At 42.4% G+C, this 22,098-nt stretch overlaps 1 protein-coding gene across 1 annotated transcript in view; it reads left to right on the top strand.

The window, feature by feature from the left end:
• The first annotated feature begins 8,332 nt into the window (after positions 1-8,332).
• lig1 (ligase I, DNA, ATP-dependent) overlaps positions 8,333-22,098 on the top strand; it is a 103,695-nt gene continuing 89,929 nt past the window's right edge. The window contains exons 1-3 of the mRNA XM_051923603.1: positions 8,333-8,511; positions 14,833-14,913; positions 19,777-19,957. Of these exons, the coding sequence (XP_051779563.1) occupies positions 8,495-8,511; positions 14,833-14,913; positions 19,777-19,957 (279 nt within the window). The 5' untranslated portion in view covers positions 8,333-8,494. The remainder of the gene's footprint in view (positions 8,512-14,832; positions 14,914-19,776; positions 19,958-22,098) is intronic.

Raw genomic sequence — 22,098 nt, 5'->3', positions numbered from 1 at the left:
GACAGCGACAGGCACGTGCATCAACCCCGTCAGTGTGTGAGAGAGAGCGCAGTCCGAGGGGAGATGAGACTCGTTGCTGTCGCACCTCGAGTTTCTCCCCCGTATTTGAACAGGAAATGCGCAAATTGACTATAAAAATGATCAAAGTTATTGGAATCATACAGAAATCAAATTTATAGCCAGGGCCGGATTTATATGAAAAGAGGCCCTAGGCTATTCCACTTATGAGGCCCTTTCACCTTCCATTTTTAAGTTTGTAAATTACATGAGAGATAATAAAATTTTGCTAACAATTTGAATGTAGGCCCCTCTTGATCTTCAGGCCCTAGGCTGAAGCCTAGTTAGCCTATAGGAAAATCCGGCCCTGTTTATAGCACAGACCAGTGGACACATTTATGTTATCATTATTAGTTTTTTTTTACTTTTCATGATGACACCATCCCTGACCGCACGATCCTGATAAATCTATATGATCTTATAAGACATTGATATAGAATTAGTAGAAGAGTAAGTAGCATTCTTACAAACAGTGTCGTAATTGTCGTTGTGAATTTCCCCTTGGGATCAATAAAGTATCTATCTATCTATCTATCTATCTATCTATCTATCTATCTATCTATCTATCTATCTATCTATCTATCTATCTATCTATCTATCTATCTACTATTATATAGTGCCTTTCACTCTATCTATCTATCTATCTATCTATCTATCTATCTATCTATCTATCTATCTATCTATCTATCTATCTATCTATCTATCTTATATAGTGCCTTTCTATCTATCTATCTATCTATCTATCTATCTATCTATCTATCTATCTATCTATCTATCTATCTATCTATCTATCTATTTATATAGTGCCTTTCACTCTATCTATCTATCTATCTATCTATCTATCTATCTATCTATCTATCTATCTATCTATCTATCTATCTATCTATCTATCTATCTATCTATCTATCTCTTATATAGTGCCTTTCTATCTATCTATCTATCTATCTATCTATCTATCTATCTATCTATCTATCTATCTATCTATCTATCTATCTATCTATCTGTAATGTAAGTCAATAAAGATGAGTGCGGTGAAAAGGAGGACAGAAAAAAAAAAACTCCAGTTAGACTAAAAAAAAAAGAAAAGTTTTTTTTTCTTTAATGAATAAAATCATTACTTAAAAACTGCATTTTGTGTTTACTTAGGTTATATTTGTCTAATATTTACATTTGTTGAATGATCTTACATGTTTAAGTGTGACAAACATGCAAAAAAAAAAAGAAATCCGGAAGGGGGCAAATACTTTTTCACAGCACTGAATCTTGATAAAAACATGAGTTGTTCCCAATAAAAAAAAATAGTTTTCAGAGAATAGTTATGTTTGCATATAGGAGCCCATGCTAATAAGACCTGTTAGTGGAAATTAGAAAACTTCATAAGGAGTTTTGTAATATTAAATCACCAAGGCCCAAAAAAAATCACAGTGAGCAGCTTATATAGAAAAGTATATTCTTAAAATTGATCATTTGCATATCTGAACATAAGTATTCTATCCTAATGCATGCTAGTATAGTTAAGGTTTAAACCAGAAAAAGCCCTCACTTGCATATTTTATTATTTTTCTCCTTTGCAGCTGCAGACCACCAATTATCTTGCTGCAAAGCCTAAAAACTTTACTCACGGCTACGATGTACTCGGAGAGGGCTGAACAGGCCCTTGTTTTAGAAACGCAGCTGCTTGAAACTTCAACCTTGAGAGATACCTGGACGTTAAGAAACTTTCATCGGTACAACATGGTATCTCATATTTAGGTCCTCGACTTAAGTTGTGTTCTTGATCAGTGAATATGTTTCGGACACCTGCACAGGGTATGAAGTAATGATGGCAGTTTCGGTCAAGTGATGGACATTAGGTAATGATGGGAAGGACTAGAAGGAGGTGATAAGAATTGTAATAAGTTTAAGCTTAGGGATCTGCACTGGCAATCGGAAGGTTGCCGGTTCGAATCCCGTAAATGCCAATAGGGACGCTACTCTGTTGGGCCCTTAACCTGTAATTGCTGAGCGCTTTGAGTAGTGAGAAAAGCACTATATAAATGCAAAGAATTATTATTATTAAGCTCACTGAATTTTCTAATGGCTCAAATCATCTGAAATGAGTCTGTATGTGCGCCGTACAATTAAAGCCTGATTCTGCTGCCTGTCCTGAGACTCCGAGTGCCCACATGGGGCTGAGAGTGCCCGTTCTGCCTAATCTTCGTCAACACTTACAAATGAATGTGCGGATATTCAACACTTGTCTAGGTCAAGCTATTGGAAACTAAAGTAAGTAGAATTCAGACCACCATTTTTATATCAGTTTAGAATTATAGATTTCATTTATCCATCCATCCATCCATTGTCTCCCGCTTATCCGAGGTCGGGTCGCGGGGGCAGCAGCTTGAGCAGAGATGCCCAGACTTCCCTCTCCCCGGCCACTTCTTCTAGCTCTTCCGGGAGAATCCCAAGGCGTTCCCAGGCCAGTCGAGAGACATAGTCCCTCCAGCGTGTCCTGGGTCTTCCCCGGGGCCTCCTCCCGGTTGGACGTGCCCGGAACACCTCACCAGGGAGGCGTCCAGGAGGCATCCTGATCAGATGCCCGAGCCACCTCATCTGACTCCTCTCGATGCGGAGGAGCAGCGGCTCTACTCTGAGCCCCTCCCGGATAACTGAGCTTCTCACCCTATCTTTAAGGGAAAGCCCAGACACCCTGCGGAGGAAACTCATTTCAGCCGCTTGTATTCGCGATCTCGTTCTTTCGGTCACTACCCATAGCTCATGACCATAGGTGAGGGTAGGAACATAGATCGACTGGTAAATTGAGAGCTTTGCCTTGCGGCTCAGCTCCTTTTTCACCACGACAGACCGGTGCAGAGCCCTCATCACTGTGGACGCCGCACCGATCCGCCTGTCGATCTCACGCTCCATTCTTCCCTCACTCGTGAACAAGACCCCGAGATACTTGAACTCCTCCACTCGGGGCAGGATCTCGCTACCAACCCTGAGAGGGCACTCCACCCTTTTCCGGCTGAGGACCATGGTCTCGGATTTGGAGGTGCTGATTCTCATCCCAGCCGCTTCACACTCGGCTGCGAACCGATCCAGAGAGAGCTGAAGATCACGGCCTGATGAAGCAAACAGGACAACATCATCTGCAAAAAGCAGTGACCCAATCCTGAGCCCACCAAACTGGACCCCCTCAACACCCTGGCTGCGCCTAGAAATTCTGTCCATAAAAGATATGAACAGAATCGGTGACAAAGGGCAGCCCTGGCGGAGTCCAACTCTCACTGGAAACGGGTTCGACTTACTGCCGGCAATGCGGACCAAGCTCTGGCACTGATCGTACAGGGACTGAACAGCCCTTATCAGGGGGGCCGGTACCCCATACTCTCGGAGTACCCCCCACAGGATTCCCCGAGGGACACAGTCGAATGCCTTTTCTAAGTCCACAAAACACATGTAGACAGGACCCTCCTCTCCAGGACCCCTGAATAGACTTTTCCAGGGAGGCTGAGGAGTGTGATCCCTCTGTAGTTGGAACACACCCTCCGATCCCCCTTCTTAAAGAGGGGGACCACCACCCCGGTCTGCCAATCCAGAGGCACTGTCCCTGATGTCCATGCGATGTTGCAGAGGCGTGTCAACCAAGACAGTCCTACAACATCCAGAGCCTTGAGGAACTCCGGGCGTATCTCATCCACCCCCGGGGCCTTACCACCAAGGAGTTTTTTGACCACCTCGGTGACCTCAGTCCCAGAGATGGGGGAGCCCACCTCTGAGTCCCCAGGCTCTGCTTCCTCATTGGAAGGCATGTTAATGGGATTGAGGAGGTCTTCGAAGTATTCCCCCCACCGACCCACAACGTCCCGAGTCGAGGTCAGTAGCGCACCATCCCCACCATATACAGTGTTGACACTGCACTGCTTCCCCTTCTGAGACGCCGGATGGTGGACCAGAATCTCCTCGAAGCCGTCCGAAAGTCATTCTCCATGGCCTCCCCAAACTCCTCCCACGCCCGAGTTTTTGCCTCAGCAACCACCAAAGCCGCATTCCGCTTGGCCTGCCGGTACCTATCAGCTGCCTCCGGGGTCCCACAGGACAAAAGGGTCCTGTAGGACTCCTTCTTCAGCTTGACGGCATCCTTCACCGCCGGTGTCCACCAGCGGGTTCGGGGATTGCCGCCACGACAGGCACCGACCACCTTACGGCCACAGCTCCGGTCAGCTGCCTCAACAATAGAGGCACGGAACATGGCCCATTCGGACTCAATGTCCCCCACCTCCCTCGGGATGTGGTCGAAGTTCTGCCGGAGGTGGGAGTTGAAGCTACTTCTGACAGGGGGGCTCTGCCAGACGTTCCCAGCAGACCCTCACAACACGTTTGGGCCTACCACGCCTGACCGGCATCCTCCCCCACCATCGAAGCCAACTCACCACCAGGTGGTGATCAGTTGACAGCTCCGCCCCTCTCTTCACCCGAGTGTCCAAGACATGTGGCCGCAAGTCCGACGACACGACCACAAAGTCGATCATCGAACTGAGGCCTAGGGTGTCCTGGTGCCAAGTGCACATATGAACACCCCTATGCTTGAACATGGTGTTCGTTATGGACAATCCGTGACGAGCACAGAAGTCCAATAACAAAACACCGCTCGGGTTCAGATTGGGGGGCCATTCCTCCCAATCACGCCCCTTCCAGGTCTCACTGTCATTGCCCACGTGAGCATTGAAGTCTCTCAGCAGAACGAGGGAGTCCCCAGAAGGTATGCCCTCTCGCACCCCCCTCCAGGGACTCCAAAAAGGGTGGGTACTCCAAACTGCTGTTCGGTGCATACGCACAAACAACAGTTAGGACCAGTCCCCCCACCCGAAGGCGAAGGGAGGCTACCCTCTCGTCCACCGGGGTAAACCCCAATGTACAGGCTCCAAGTTGGGGGGCAATTAAGTATACCCACACCTGCTCGGCGCCTCTCACCGGGGGCAACTCCAGAGTGGTACAGAGTCCAGCCCCTCTCAAGGAGATTGGTTCCAGAGTCCAAGCTGTGCGTCGAGGTGAGTCCGACTATATCTAGCCGGAACCTCTCAACTTCGCGCACTAGCTCAGGCTCCTTCCCCTTCAGAGAGGTGACATTCCACGTCCCAAGAGCCAGTTTCTGTAGCCGAGGATCGGACCGCCAAGGTCCCCGCCTTCGGCCACCACCCAACTCACACTGCACCCGACCTCCTTGGCCCCTCCCATAGGTGGTGAGCCCATGGGAAGGGGGACCCACGTTGCCTCTTCGGGCTGTGCCCGGCCGAGCCCCATGGGTGCAGGCCCGGCCACCAGGCGCTCGCCATCGAGCCCCACCTCCAGGCCTGGCTCCAGAGTGGGGCCCCGGTGACCCGCGTCCGGGCAAGGGAAAACGCCGTCCAAAATGGTTTTTCTTCATAGGAGGTTTGTTTAACCGCTCTTTGTCTCATCCCTCACCTAGGACCAGTTTGCCCTGGGTGGCCCTACCAGGGGCATAAAGCCCCGGACAACAGAGCTCCTAGGATCATTGGGACACGCAAACCCCTCCACCACGATAAGGTGACGGTTAAAGGAGGGGATGACGGTTAAAGGAGGGGGATTTCATTTATGTTCAGTATATATTGTTGGGCTCCAAACAACTCAAAGGGATCCCAATAAACAGTTGGGGAGCCAACTCAGGCTACCCCATTTAATTTTCTAGCGATCAAAAAAAGAAGGCTCAATGGCACCACATAAAATAAACTCGGACTTGTTGGTCATGTAAATCGCCTTAACCGGCCTCCTCTTGAAATTGCTCATGTTGAGCAGATCTGTTCAAGGGCTCAGTTCTTTTGAAAGTCCGAGTCTGAAAAAGACACCACCTTCCGGGCAAACCCACAGGTAGAGGGCGCTGACCAGAAGTGGTGGGCCTTCTCCAAATGAAGGGGGCAGGTCAGACGCCCTCTTTGGGTACTGTTTTGGAGCTACTAAGGGAAGAAACAAGACAACTAGTGACAGCGCCCCCTCCTGTTCCGGCAGAGGTAAAGTAAATGGTGTAAAGATAAGGTAAATGGCGTAGGTAAGGTAAGGTGACATACCTTAGAACAGCCTTGAAGAGGATCCTCAGGTGCCCATGCATCTCTCCCTATATATAAAATCCAACGTCTATCTGTCTGTCTGTATTTCTGTCCACTATTCACGAGAGAACTACTTAATGGATTTAGATCTGCCGTTTTTGTAGAATTTGCTTGAACATTCTGGTTTCTCCTTGACCTAAACATTTGTGTACCTCACTATTGTGTTACTGTCAGGGCTGGGAATCAATTTAAAAAAAAAAATCACATAAATATATGTAATTAATCTAGCATCTAACATTAAAACATCTCTATCTATATATACAAACCAACATCTGTCTGTCTGTCTGTCCGCTTTTCACGAGAGAACTACTTAACGGACTTAGATCAGGTTTTTTTCTATAATTTGCTTGAACATCCCAGTTGATTTTGCAACTTCTCCCATTGTGCTAAGTATCATAGTGCATTTGCGGTAATGATTTATTTGGGTGAATCCGAGAGAGATGCAGCGGGCTGAGGGAAGGGGTGGGGCCCTCCTCACTCACGCGCCAGCCTCAGGGCGTATCTTACATCCACTTAGCTAGTGAAAGACTACTTCACGGATTTAGATTGGGCTTTTTTCTAGAATTTGCTTGAACATTCCAGTTGATTTTGCAACTTCTCTCATCGTGATAAGAATCAGAGTTCGCTTGCTGGAGAGATATATTCACACTAATACGAGACAGAGGCTGCAGGCCGAGGGGAGGCGTGACGTCAGGAGTGGGGAGCCGGTCCATCTCTGTGTTTTGCAGCGTACCTTGCCTCCACATAGGTAGCGATACCTTATTGTTTATTAATTGTTACTCGGGCGGAGCCGCAGGGATCGGCTAATATATATATATATAGATATAAATTGCCCTTCTATAAGAAATTGTACGATATGGATATAGATCTCTGCCTTTAATTGAGAAGTCTGGTTGTAAATAAAGGTTCAGCATTTCTGAGCTTATTCAAAAACTGCCATCTTAATTCACTATCTCTATCTCCAGAAATGTGACACTGTTTTTCTGTCTTAAATAACATACTGATGTTATTAACCCTCCTGTGTTTGAAATGGGGGTCAACATTTGACCCCAGATATAAAATGCTATTTTTTTTGCTACTTTTATGTTTCTCCTTTAAATGAGTTTCCCTAACTATTTCCTCAATGGTCAATTTCTGAATTTATTGCATAAATATGCGTATGGGTTCAAAATTGACCTCATTTTGGGCAAAAACTTTTCATTAAAATTTTAATTTATTTTTTTGTCTTTTCAGACGTGAATACCCGATAATGAGCAAAATAAAACATGATTCTGAAATGACTGCTATGTTAGACATATATATATATATATATATATATATATATATAGTAAGAGATGCAATGTTTGTACGTCTTCATTTGTCCAGGACAGAGTTACCGTGTGTGTGAATTTCTAATCCTAAATCAGTAAGGACTCGTGTATTTCTTTGAGTAAAAATGGTTCCTTTCCAAATCATTAAATTCTTAATTATTTAAGGGGTAGGTAATATTGAAACTTTGATGAATTGAAATTCTGATGTATTTATTTTTTCCTTACTGTACAGAAATTAAAGGAAAATTATATTTGATTATTAGCCTGATATAATAAAAGGGTAATACCGGTAATGGAAACTGTTTACAATAAGTAAATTGCATAAACAACAAAAAAGCAAAACGCTTATTAACATTCTCATAAAGTCCAAGTATGGAGAATACCGATTACTACAGATACCTGGACGAAATCCTGTAAACATTTAGAAACAGCATCTGCGGACACTTTATGGGCTACAGCAACACCTTTCTCGACAACACATACGCGAATGAAAAGCGGCTACGCGCGGCAGCGTCAAAACAATAACACGTGATTCTAATCGGAGTTCAGATTGGATGAATCTCTTACGCGCAAGCCAAGCGTCTAGAGGCGTGTGTGCGCATGCCTGAGACGTTCATAATCCTAACGGAGTTTTTGTATAGTAACAAATCAAAAACAGTAGCCATGCACAACAGATTACGAAGTTACATCACCACTGTAAGCAACAAAAACTATTCATGTATGATATCTTAAGGAAAGGTTCCCTTCAAAAGCCACGTGAATAGTATATGTGGATCTGACATTTGTGGTTTATTTTCCGGGTGGAAATTAAGTCGTCCACTGTCTTTTGCCTGCCCCGTGCTGCTGTGACGTAATTTTGGCGCGCAAGTTTGGAGACGACGGCGGGTTGGAGTGGCTGCTGCATTCAGAAGATTCGTGATCACAGGATTTCATCTAGTTAGCTACGTGCTCAGCCATTTTATATAATTATTATTTCGTAAGGGTATTGCCAAAGAGGCCCGAAGAGCAGAAGTTTTGAAGATGCAGCGGAGTATAGCGTGAGTGTGCAAGTTGAAATTGGCGGGGCGCGAGGGGAGGGGATGGCATGGCGCCTTTACTTGTAAGTTCACTTAAGGCGGCAGCTTCGCAGTTATAGCGCTCGCTGAAACGCCGAGAGTCGTTATGTAGGAGTGGATGGACAGGGGAGCTTCGCAAAGTGACCCCTCAACCCCTCACGACGATACTCGAGCTGGAATGTTCAAGTAGAGAGAACCGGACGAAGGCGTAGGACTGTTCTTTGAAGGCATATCCCGCACCTCCATTAGGTTTTGGGCTGCTTTTGAGTTTGTGCTTCCACATTTCCGATCCCATGCTGATTCTTGTTAAGTAATGCACATTTTATAGCATTGTGAAACTTTAGAACCGTATGCCGTAATAATTCTAGGAGTTAAAATCTCGTTGAATTAGAACGTAGCGTGAAATAATGCTAGATATCAACCAGTCTTTAGGTTTCTTTTCGTTTATAAGTAAGTTCAGTCAATAATAATTGTCATTGTAATAAATATGTTTCCCCCGTCGGTGTGCTTGCTTATCCAGTACATTTGAAGCGGTTGTTGACGTGGTTATCACCTCACTTTTGAACCTTAGCAGTGCTGTCAAGTGCGCACCTGAACACCTAAGGGGACCTAAAGGCCACAAACATGATGGACAGTTGTCATGTGAAAAAGCCAATGCAGTGACCAGCAGGCAGTTTGTGTGCAGTATTGTGGATTCGAAAAGTATTCAACCTGAAAGTACATACTACACGTGTGCAGCGGATTTCGGAAAGATCTGAGACCCCCCCCCTCACTTTCTGCACACTTTATTGTGTTGATTTTATTTGAAGTGGATACATTTGACATTTTTGCCCATCAATCTATACACATTAACCCCCCCCCCAATGACAAAGTGAAAACATATTTTAGAAAGTGATCAAATTTGTTAAGAAAATCAAAAAGTGAAATCTGCCATTCATAGATGTACCCTGGTCTTTTAATTCAGTACTTTGTAGAAGACCCTTTGGTATCAATTCCAGCTTTGAGTCATCTTGCAACAACAACAACAACATTTATTTCTATAGCACATTTTCATACAAAAAGTAGCTCAAAGTGCTTTACATAATGAAGAAAAGAAAAAGTAAAAGACAAAATAAGAAATTAAAATAAGACAACATTAGTTAACATAGAAAAGGAGTAAGGTCCGATGGCCAAGGTGGACGGATCTTAGGTACCGTAGGTCTCCACAAGTTTTGCACACCTGGATTTGAGCAGTTTATCCACTCATTCCTGGCAGAACTCTTAGATGTTAATGTGAAGTGCCTGTAAAATGTCATCTTCAGGTCGCTCCGCAGAAGTCCGAGCTTTGCTTGAGCCACTCCAACATTGTCTTGAATGTGTACTTTGATTCGTTGTTGTTCTGAAAGATGAACCATCACCTTAGTCTGAGGTGGTGTGCACTCAGGAATGGGGTTTCTTTGATTATCTCTCTGTATTTGACTGCATTCCTCCTCCTTCTGTCAGTTCTGACCAGTGTCCCTGCACCACCGTAGCATTAAACTGCCACCACCATGTCTCACCATAGGGATTTCATTAGGCAGATGATGAGCAGGGCCTCGTCTTCTCCAGACATGGCAATGGGAGTTCTGCCCATATAGTTCAGTTTTTGTCTCGTCAGACCAGAGAATCTTTTCCTCGGCTCTCAGAGTCCTTTAAACTGTCATATGCCCTTTGTTGAAACATGGATTCCGCTTGACCATAAACGCCTGATGGATGGAGTGCTGCTGAGATAGTCATCCCTTGAGATGCAATTTGGAGTGCCACATCAAATGATCTGAATGCTTATAAGAACATACGAGAGATTACAGTATTTGATGTGGTTTTTTTTTTTCTTTTAATTTGCAAACCTTTCTGAAAACGTGTTTTCTCTTTGTCATTAGGGGTCATTAAGTATATATTCATTTAAAATGTAATCTACTGGTCAGTACAATTGTGCAGAAAGTAATGAGGTCTGAATGCTTTCTGGAGTCTTGTTCAGAAAGTGGATGCCACTTGAGACGGACTTCCCCTCGCCCAACGCTAACCTTATGGTCAATAAATTAGGTCCCTGATGTTAAGTCACTATTTTAGGGCTAAAATGATAACAGAAACGTGAAACCTACTTAGATACCTAATCTTAATTATTGTGAAACAACCAAGTGGCGTCCGCTTTCTGAATGAGCCGCTTTCTGAATCCACTAGGAGAAGGGTAAAGCAGGTGGATTTTACACAATCGGCAGTAGATGTTGGCACTCTTAATGAAAAACTAATGGGCACACAGCCAATCTGTGGGAGATAGAATTCTGGCTGGGTTGTAGGGCAGGGGTCGCCAACTCCGGTCCTGGAGGGCCACAGTTCATTCTAACCCTTTTCTTAATGAATGACCTGTTTTTGCTGCTAATTAACTTGTTTTGAACTCATTTTAATCGACTTGCTCTTGAAGACTCTGAACCCTTAATTGTTTCTTTTTCCTTAATTAGCAGCCAAACAATAATGTGATATGAAATGAGCCAAAACGACTGGTGTCCATCATACAGTATCTGAAAATAAAGAAAGGTGAAGGTCTCAGGAATATCAATCTGCACAGATCCTTAAAACATTTTAACAACTCTTAGAAAAGAGAAAATCAACAATTTCAAAATGTCTGCTAATGCACCATGAGAGCAGAAACAAGCCACGAAATTAAAGAATGAGTTTAATTGTGAATTTCCCCTTGGGATTAATAAAGTATCTATCTATCTATCTATCTATCTATCTATCTATCTATCTATCTATCTATCTATTGTATAGTTCCTTTAATATCTATCTATCTATCTATGGAAGGTTGCGATCCTGCGGACTATACTAAATTTAACATCTATCTATCTAAGAATCTGCACCTCATTAAGCTGCTGGTTGAGTAAAATTGGTTGGTGTTTGAGGCCCTGACTTAGCTGGTCTTCTGTTGGCTCCCTCACTTCACATTTCATTTCTGTTTGGGTGCCACTTAAGGAAAGAAATGAATGAAGCAATTCAGAGGAACAAATCTTAACAAAGCAAATCAATTCAAATGAATTCACAAGAAGTTAATTAGCAGCACAAACAGGGCACTCATTAAAGGGTTAGAATGAAAACCTACAGCCACTACGGCCCTCCAGGACCGGACTTGGCGACTCCTGTTGTAGAGCACGGATGTTGAACTCCGGGCCTGTTGGGCTGCAGTGGCTGCAGGTTTTCTTTCTCTCCCTTTTCCTAATCCGTGACCAGGTTTCACTGCTAGTTAACTCCTTTCCCCTTCAGTTTAGTAGCCCCGTTTTGAAGGATTCAGTCCTCTGAGTTGATTCTTTTCTTCATGAAATGGCAGCCAATCAGAAATGAGATGTGAAACGAGCAGACAGATGACCAGCTAAATTGAGACTTCAAACTCCAACCAGTTCCTTCATGAGAAGCCAATTCTTGCTGTTAATTAAAGCCGTCATTTAATTCTGTGGCTTGTTGCTGCTCTCGTTCTGCCACAGCAGACATTTCCAAAGCTGTCGATTTTCTGTTCTTTCTAAGAACGCAGTCAAAATGCTTTGGTGACCTGAGAGATCAACATCACCGAGACCATCACCTTTGTTTATGTTCAAATAATGTGGTTAGCAGGTGATGTGGCGGCTCGTTTTGTGTCTCATTATTGTTTGGCTGCTAATTAAGGATAAAGAAGCCACTAAGGCATGAGTGTCGAACTCTGGGCCTGGAGGGCCGCAGTGGCTGCAGCCAACAGACAACCAGCTAAATTGGGGCTTCAAACTTCAATCAATCTCTTAATGAGATGCTGATTCTTGCTGTTCATTAAACATATTATTTAATTCCACAGCATAAGAAAGAACTAAGGGGTCTGAGCCGAGTTAATTAAAACTAAGGCAAAAGTTAATTAGCAGCAAAAACAGGTCACTAATTAAGAAGGTGGTTAGAATGAAAACCTGCAGCCATTGCGGCCCACCAGGAACGGAGTTCGACACCCCTTTTGTAGAGGATCAAATCCTTATTTCACTCAATGACATCCATCCATTTTCCAACCCGCTGAATCCGAACACAGGGTCACGGGGGTCTGCTGGAGCCAATCCCAGCCAACACAGGGCACAAGGCAGGAACCAGTCCCAGGCAGGGTGCCAACCCACCGCAGACTCAGTGACATGCAAATCAATTTATTACTTTTATGTAATGTATTCTTCTGGATTTTTGGTTTATATTCTGCCTCTCTCCATTAAAATGAAACTACCATAAATTGTTCATTTCCTTGTAAGTGAGCAAACGTACAAATTCAGCAGGGAATGAAATACTCATCCCCCCCACATCCAATTCACCAACTTTTGGTTTTGTTAGCCTGTTGGTGTTTGCTTAGTCCTGGATACTCTTGTACTTTAAATTGTGTTTATCGCCCACATTTTTGTTAAACCCTCAAATAATCAGAGACTGATTTGTGTCTCTTTGGATAAAGCGTTCTGGCAGATAAAGCATAATAATGACATACCAGTTATGTGAGATAAATGGATAATGGTTTATTTGTCTGAAGGGAGGAAGTTAGATTTTTAGAGAAGACTAACTGAAATACCCAGCGTTGCCTGGGAGAAAAATAAAGTTTTTTTTTTTTTTTTTTTTAAATTGTTTGAGTAAAATATAATTTAAAAAAACACAACTTTAAAAATAAATGAACAAGCAATAAAGACTGAGTAATGTGCTTGTCTTGGGGTCTTGTATGTATGTTATCATCAGTTGACGCTCGGAACCGGCCAACTCTGTTTAATTTCAAAAGCACCAGGCGGGCGCGGTGGTGGCGCTCAAACATCAAGAATGCTGGCAGTCGCCTGCTGTATACTAATAATAATAATATTCATTACATTTATATAGAGCTTCCACACAGGGAGGAACTGGGAAGCGATCCCACAATCTTCCACAGTCTCCTTACTGCAAAGCAGCAGCACTACCACTGCGCCACCTGTGAGGACTAACTGTGTAAGGCCGTGCTGTTAAAAGCACAGGATCCTAGAAAGTATTGAAATCGTCAGAACTACTCTGGGTGTCTCTCTGCAAGGAGGATTCGTGTTGCCGACGTGCTCACATCTTTTGTGCATTAGCAGCTAAGCGACGGTGTTTCTTCTGAGGTTTCCTATTGCCGGTGTGCTGGCCTCGCTTGCGTATCCTCGGAGCTGGAGCCCTCACCCCGACTCTACATCTCACTTCCAGGCCGGACAGACACACACACTTGCACGCGTAGAACTCTAATTTCAAAAGCACCAGGCGGGCACGGTGGTGGCGCTCAAACATATACAATGCTGGCAGTCACCTCCAGTTCGCCCTCTGGTGGTCATTCTGAGTGTCTACTGGATGATAACATGCATACGAAACCGCAAGATCACCCCCCACCCTACCCAGAAAGGGGTGGGTTAGGGTTGATTTTGCCCTATAGTATTTTTAGTCAACCAATGAGAAACATGTGTGCCAAGTGTCATGAAAATTGCTCCAGCCATTCAGAAGTGATGCTGGAACATACATATATATACACACGCACACACGCCATTGACTTTTAGATAGATAGATAGATACTTTATTAATCCCAATGGGAAATTCACATTATCCAGCAGCAGCATACTGATACAATAAATAATACTAAATTAAAGATTGATAATAATAATAATGCCGGTGAAAAAAAGACAATAACTTTGTATAATGTTAAATGTTAATGTTTTATATATTTATAGATTACATCTTGTCTGTAGAAGGGGCCTGAGCTTGCATATTGTAATCTTTTTAGTTAGCCAATAAAAGGGGTCATTTTGCTTGACCTGTCACTCCATTCATAATGGCTATCACGGTAGAGCACCCTAGTACTAAAGAAGCTCAAGAAATATTATGACAAACCCTCTCAAGTGCGCATTACAATTACAAAAAAGATGAAAGCTTCTGACTGATAAAAGAGCCGTCCTGGTGAGGTGTATCGCCACAAGTATAAAGGAGCCCCAGTTACGTTTCTTGACACGTTTCTGCTAAATAAACCAGTTAGATAGTAGGTAATTCTAAATTGTCCCCATTCAGGTAGAACGTGTGTGTGTGTGTGTGAATGAATGAATGCGCCCTCACATGGACTTGGGGCTTGCTACTTATAATGCTGCCTCCTGACTTCATTCTGCCGTCACCCTCTACTTGATTAAGTGTGTTTGAACGTGAAAGGATGTAAAATGAGTTTGCACAACCAGCAGAATTAAACATTGCAATGAACTGGTTACATGTTACCATTGATATCTGGCCTTAACTACATCCACTGGTCTCTCTCTTCCTATGCAGGTCATTTTTCCAGCCGATGAAAGGAAAGGAGAAGAAAGAAGAAAAGCCAACAAAGGAAGAGAAGCCAGCAGAAAAGAAACAGTGGGTAGTCAGCGTCACAATGTGGTGTAGTGGCAATGTGGGTTATTGGCTAAGGCACTGAACCTTAAACTTCAGGGTTAGCTGTTTAATGGTCATGGTCCAACTGTTTTTTAAAAAGTGCAGATGGTTGTAACTTATCTGGATGGATGTTTTACATCGGCTGTGATAAGAAAATATTTTGAATACTAGTAATGGCACACTGCTGTAACGATAACGTGCAGTGAATACACTTGACTTATAGTTTTCCTCCTCTTTCTCTGTACAGTGGAACCTTGGGTCACAAATGTCTCGGACCATGTACAAATTGGCTTACGACCAAAAAGTTCACCAAACTTTTGCATCTGTTCATGACCACACACTCGGGTGACGAGCAAGCCAGTTTTCCTTCCAGTTCGTACACGCCGATGATTTCCGCACGTGTTCAGTCTCTCCCTGTGCAGCGAGCGCGAGCAAGCATATATATATATTTACATACAGCTCGTACGGTCCGGAACGGATTAATTGTATTTACATACAATCCTATGGGGGAAATTACATAGGGTCACGACCAGCGTTTTGGAACGAATTACGGTCGTGACCTGAGGTTTCACTGTACGTTTAGCACTTGTTTGCTCAGAGGTTGATGTGCTTGCTGCTTCCTGAGCAGCTCTTCTTTGCTCCACCCTAGCGGCCCGCTTCTTCTCTTCTTCCATCGGCATCTTTTCACATTAAAACTGATTAAGTCGGTGTTTGTGTTGCAATTACTTAGTACGTTTTCCTTAATTTTTCACTTAAGTCTTCAATCTACCTCAAGAATGATTTAAGATATGAAGAGGTAGAGGAAGTGACGGTGAAGGTGGTAGCGATGAGAATGGTGCCCGTACACATGCGCCGCACGACCACCCTGCTTTGCGTTGCCGAGAGTTGATTCTACAATAAAATAAAAAGAGGAATAACCTTGGAGGTCAATCATCACCCCGAAAGCATATAGTAGACGTCATGTAGTATATGTGTACCAAATGTCAGGTCAACAGTTGAAATGGTTTGCGATCTACAGGTGATTTAAAATCCTGGATAGACAGACAGCCACAGTAACGTATTAAATACAACAACAACACCATTTATTTATAGAGCACATTTTCATACAAGTGATGGAGCTCAAAGTGCTTTACATGATGAAGAAAGAGAAAAAAGACAAAATAAATAAGAATTAAAATAAGACAACACTAATTAACATAGAATAAAAGTAAGGTCCGATGGCCAGGGAGGACAGAAAAAACAAAACAAAAAAAAAAAAAAACTCCAGACAGCTGGAGAAAAAAAAAAAAAATCTGCAGGGGCTCGGAGGCCATGAGACCACCCAGCCCCCCTAACATAAATGACCTCAATCAGTCCTAGTCAAGATATTTTTATATGTCGTACCCATCCCCAGAACCCTAACCTTAAAGTCTCTATACTTAGGCCCTAATCTTAATATTAATATTAACCCTAAGGCTAAGGATTGGGATGGGTCCTGATGTTAAGATCCCCCTTTGGGGCTTCTGATGTTGGAGTTCCTTCTTTAGGGTCCCTTATGTTGAGGAGCTTTCTTGGGGGGTTGGTATTCCCCTTATGTTAAGATCTTTTCATTGGCCATTAGCCATTATGTCAATTGTAGCCTTGGGAGTAAAGGATTAACCCTTTCATTTCCCTTATTTTTAAATTATTATTGAAAATTAAGAAAACTTTTTTTTTATCATAATATATTAGATATTGGTAGGATTTATCCACTTATTTATAGTTTACATTTTTTTTTTTATGTCAATAAATTTTAAAAGTGTAAATTAATAATGTTTTATGCATTTTTTAAAATTTTCAATAGGGGGCGTTATTTTTGAACCCCAATAAAATTTTAAATAATTATTTACACTGTATTTAAATATGATTTAATAAAGCAGTTTTAAACTTTTTAATGGATTATCCTACGATTTGAACCTTATCTATTAGTTTTGTTTACGATTTTATGCTGTAAATTAAAACGGATGGCTCAAAGACAAATAAAATTGATTAATATGTTGAATCGGTATACCAGAGCATTATAGAAGCCTCTCCTAACCTAACTTATCCTGATCTTTTAAGTTGCTTGGTTGATAATGGTCATAAACAATTTCCTGCTGATGAATATTTCACTTCTGCAGAAATAAAGGTTTACTTCCCCTATCCATCCATCTCCATCCATTATCCAACCCGCTATATCCTAACTACAGGGTCACGGGGGGTCTGCTGGAGCCAATCCCAGCCAACACAGGGCGCAAGGCAGGAAACGAACCCCGAGCAGGGCGCCAGTCCACCGCAGTTACTAGCACTAATATAACTGAAATTGGCTGACATGATTAAACTAATTATAAGCCTTGTGTTATAAAGCTGATGTATTTAGCTCAGTGTACTGTATATTCTTGAGCATGTTGTAGCCTCCCAACTCACCAGTTACTTAACTTTATAAATTGATGGAACTCTTTCATTCTGGTGTCCGAGAGCAGCACTGCTGTGAAACTGCTCTGCTTCGGGTAATCCATGATTTGCTGATGGCAGCAGACTCTGGACAAACCAGCATGTTAATTTTGTTAGACCTCATGTCAAACTTGACATTCTACTGTCCAGATTGGAGAACATCCTGGGTATCTCTGGCACTGCCCTCCAGTGGTTTAAGTCCTAATCTGACTGATAGACCACAGCAGGTCCAGCTCAGTGCCAGTCACACAAGGGGCTTCTCAGGGCTCTGCCCTCTGCTCTTCTGTATTTCCATGCTTCCCTTCAGCCATATTATTCATAGCTATAGACTGGGTTATTCTTTTTATGCAGATGCTTCTCGACTGTTTCAAAAGTGAAACTTCTCACATCAATTTGCCTCAATGAAATTAAAACCTGGATGGGCAGAACTCTTTAAAATGAAACTGCAACAAAACGGAAGTCCTGTAAAATGGCAGTCTCATCAGACCTTCTTCTAATACAATGATGGTGTCATTTTTGCTTCTTCCCTTTCTTATTCCACCCACATAAACCACATTAAGAAATATTTGTACTTCCAACCCTGTCACAAATCCTGTGTTCGCTCTTTCCTCTCCTTTTCTAATGCGGAGAAACTCATCCCTGCTTTTATTACATCTTGCATCGTTTATTGTAACTCCCTACTGTCCCTTCAAATCTTATATCACAACTCCAGCTGATTCAAAACTCTGCTGCAAGAATCCTGGCACAAACCAACAACAGCAAGTATATCACAGCCATGCTGCTTTGCCTTCACTGGCTTCCTGTGTCTTACAGGACTGAATATAAAATTCTATTAATAACCTACAAAGCTTTAAATGGCCTTGCACCCGACTACATCTTCTCCATTTCTCTGCTTCTGTCCACCCTCTAAGGTCTCCTCTGATTCTGGCCATCTTGTTGTGCCGCACACTAATCGGCTCTCTATAGGTGACATGGCCTTCAGCGGTATAGCGCCCAGACTTTGGAGTGACCTCCTGAAATTAATTAGGTCAGCTGACAAAATTCAGCCTTTTAAAAAAACAGAAAACTCATCTGTTCAGGAAGGTGTTGAACTTAACTGATGACATTCTGCCTCTTCTTTCAGTTTACCTCTCTGTCCAGATGCTTGGGAGAATTGGTGTGTGTGTGTTATGTCACAAATGATGTGATTTGTTAAGGCTTTTCTTCCAGTATTGAATATAGTATTTTACTCTGGTCTATTGTCTTTTATTTTATTTCATGCTTTGTATGTCCTGCATTTATCTAGTTTTAGTGTCCTATGCAGATATTATTTCTATCTCGTGTATCTAATATTACATATACCCTGCTGTTCTTTCTGAGAATCTGTGAAGAGCCTTGAGCATGGGAAAGGCCTATTATAAATAAAATATATTATTATTATTATGTTGGTATGATTTGATGTACAGTATTATGGTTAAAAAGAGTGAAATTTCACTAAAGGTAGTAATACAGTTTTGGAAGTGAGGTTTGTTTGTGTGCTTTTTCTCTTTTATGCCTCATTTAATAGTTGACTACCTTCATCTTCATTTTTTCCCACTTGTATGTGGGGTCGATGTACTTGATGAACCTTCTCCAAACCGCTCACAGTCGAGCCCTTTTCTTTCAGATCTTCTTCTGCTTTATCCATCCACCTCCTCTTTCTCTTCCCCTGGACTTCCATTCCCATCACTCCTTTGCCCACGTGTTCATTGTCTCTCCTCGTCACATGACCTTTCCGGTCCTTTCTTAGATTTGTGTCCCACTTTTGTTGTACCCCTGATTGTCTCATTTTCTTATTCTGTCCTTCTTTATAACTTCTCACATCCATCCCCACATTATCATTTCTAACCACATTCATCTTCTCCTGTTCCCCCTTTTCTGCCCATGTCTCGGCTCCATACATCATTGCTGTCCTTATCCTTGTCTTAAACAGCTGACCTTTAACCTTCAGTCTCACAATACTCCTGATACCTTCTTCCAATTGTTCCATCCACCCTGCTGTCTATGGATTACTTCTGCATCAATCCAATCAGCTTTGGAGAAAATACATTTAGTAGTTGACCGAAAGGTAAAAATGACCTTTTAACTATATACTTACCTGGCAGGGGAGACACCATGATCACCAAGAAGGTTACAAAAAAATAAAGTTAAAGAAATAATATGTAAAGTAAGATGTATTCTAACAAACCAGAAAAGGGGTTGGAAATGGTGTTCACTTCTGTACCATTGTCCTATTACACTTGTCTCCAGACAGTTCCAGCACCGATATTACTCGATTATGTTGACCTCTTTTGTAAGGCACTTACATCTGCAAACCAATAAATGTAAATGTAAACTGTAACTCCTTGCTTTTATTTTTTATTTTTTTAAACTCAGGATAATCAAATCCCCACTTAAACCTCAAAATGGAATAACTGACTCCGAGTCCCCCGTGAAAAGGAGTGTCAAGAAGTGTCGAGCAATCATAGACAGCGATGATGATGAGCCGGCCATTGAGGAGCCATCTCAGGCAAAGAAAGAACCACGGGAGACATTACCTGATGCAGAAGAGAACCAGGTTAAGATGTGGATTTTTACATTTATTTAAAAATGGTAAATTATAGGCATAATAGACACTGGGAACTTAGCTGTAAAAACTACTTTAGTTAAAATGTCATGCATCATGTGTCACTAGTGAATAAGTCAAGAGTCCACTTGCCCTCCGATGAACCACTGGCACCACCTTACATGTGTGCGGTTTGTTAATACAATAACAACAATTTATTTCTTTTAGAGCCCAAAATCACACAAGGAATGCCTCAATGGGCTTTAACAGGCCCAGTTTTTTGACAGCCCCCCCAGCCTTGACTCCTTAAGAAGACAACACAAAAAAATTCCACCAAAAAATTTTGTATGAATAAAAAAAATGGAAGAAATCTTGGAAAGGGCAATTCAGAGAGAGAGAGAGAGAGACAGAGAGATACCCTCTTCTGGGTATGTTGGGCATGCAATAAGTGTCAAAATATGGGGCAAATACAACACAAAACAGAACACAAGTAACCCTCTTCACAGAGGTAGATGGCCAGTCTGTCATGGCCTCCTCAGCACAAATGACTTTGTTCTTGCTCAGCACTCCCCACCAAGTGTGACAACTCTCAAAGCAACATGCAAGAATAGATAATACCACTCACTAAATACAGAGCCTTCACATATGAGGATACAGATTTGTTCAAATACATCAAAAACAGAGTAGAACCGAATTAGCATAAGTGGAAATGACAACATCTGTCCATCATGCAATTGTAGAAGAGGAGTCAGACAAGCCAGACACCGTCAAGAGTCCTGGAGACCTCGGCCAACAAGCTGCCTCCTTCCATTGGCCATTCTACTGCTGAGTCAGTGCTAGGCCGGCCAATCAGATGAAAACGTGCGTTTGTCTTGCTATAACGTGGCCATGAGGGCTTGGGTTGTGCAGGATGAAGTTCTGTTTTGCTGTCATATGTTGCGTGTGCACTCTCAGATATGTTTGTTTTTTAAATCAAAAGTAATGTGGGCTTTATGTATTTATACTGTAACTGTTATTCAACCCTGCCACGAACATCCAGTGTTCCCCTGTTAAATTTATCCTGTGTGGTAGAAATCAACATCTTAATTAAAGAAAGAAACTTATCCTCTACTAGGACAAGTTTGATAAAATCTCTTTGAGTCAGTAATCAGGCAGTTGGAAGTCTTGTTATTCTCGCTTGCAGCGAATGCCAACAAGAGAAAACTCCTCACTCATCATAGATAGAAATATAAGTAACAAGCTGGTTAAGTTTGCAGATGATACCAAGATAGGTGGATTAGGTGATAATTTGGAATCCGTTATATCATCACAGAAGGACTTGGATAGCAGACAGGCTTGGGCAGATTTGTGGACCATGAAATTTAATGTCAGTAAATGTAAAGAATTACACATAGGAAGTGAAAATGTGAGATCTGAATACACAATGGGAGGTCTGAAAATCGAGAGTCCACGTTATGAGAAGGATTTAGGAGTCATAGTGGACTCTAAGCTATCAACTTCCAGACAGTGTTCAGAAGCCATGAAGAAGGCTAACAGAATGTCAGGTTATATAGCCCCTTGATGTGTGGAGTACAAGTCACAGGAGGTGACGCTCAAGCTTTATAACACACTGGTGAGGCCTCATCTGGAGTCCTGGGTGCAGTTTTGGTCTCCAGGCTTCAAAAAGGACATAGCAGCACTAGAAAAGGTCCAGAGAATACAGAGGATGAGTTATGAGGAAAGAGTAAAAGAGCTGAGCCTTTACAGTTTAAGACAGAGAAGACCTGACTGAAGGGTTTAACATTATGAAGGGAATTAGTGCAGTGGATCGAGACGGTGACTTTAAAACGAGTTCATCAAGAACACGGGGACACAGTTGGAAACTTTTTAAGGGGAAATTTCACACAAACATTAGGAAGTTTTTCTTTACACAAAGAACGATAGACACTTGGAATAAGCGACCAAGTAGTGTGGGAGACAGTAAGACTTTAGGGACTTTCAAAACTTGACTTGATGTTTTTTTTTTTTGGAAGAAATAAGTGGAGAGGACTGGCAAGCTTTGTTGGGCTGAATGGCCTGTTCACGTCCAGATTGTTCTAATGTTCTAATCACAGCTGTCTGTTACAGCATGGTTAGAATGGTTAAAATAATTATGGCAGAATTCTTTTTTTTTT

This window comes from Erpetoichthys calabaricus, chromosome 2 (assembly GCF_900747795.2).
Source record: "Erpetoichthys calabaricus chromosome 2, fErpCal1.3, whole genome shotgun sequence".
Taxonomy (NCBI): Eukaryota; Metazoa; Chordata; class Cladistia; order Polypteriformes; family Polypteridae; genus Erpetoichthys; species Erpetoichthys calabaricus.
This window is presented reverse-complemented; position numbering and strand designations above follow the sequence as displayed.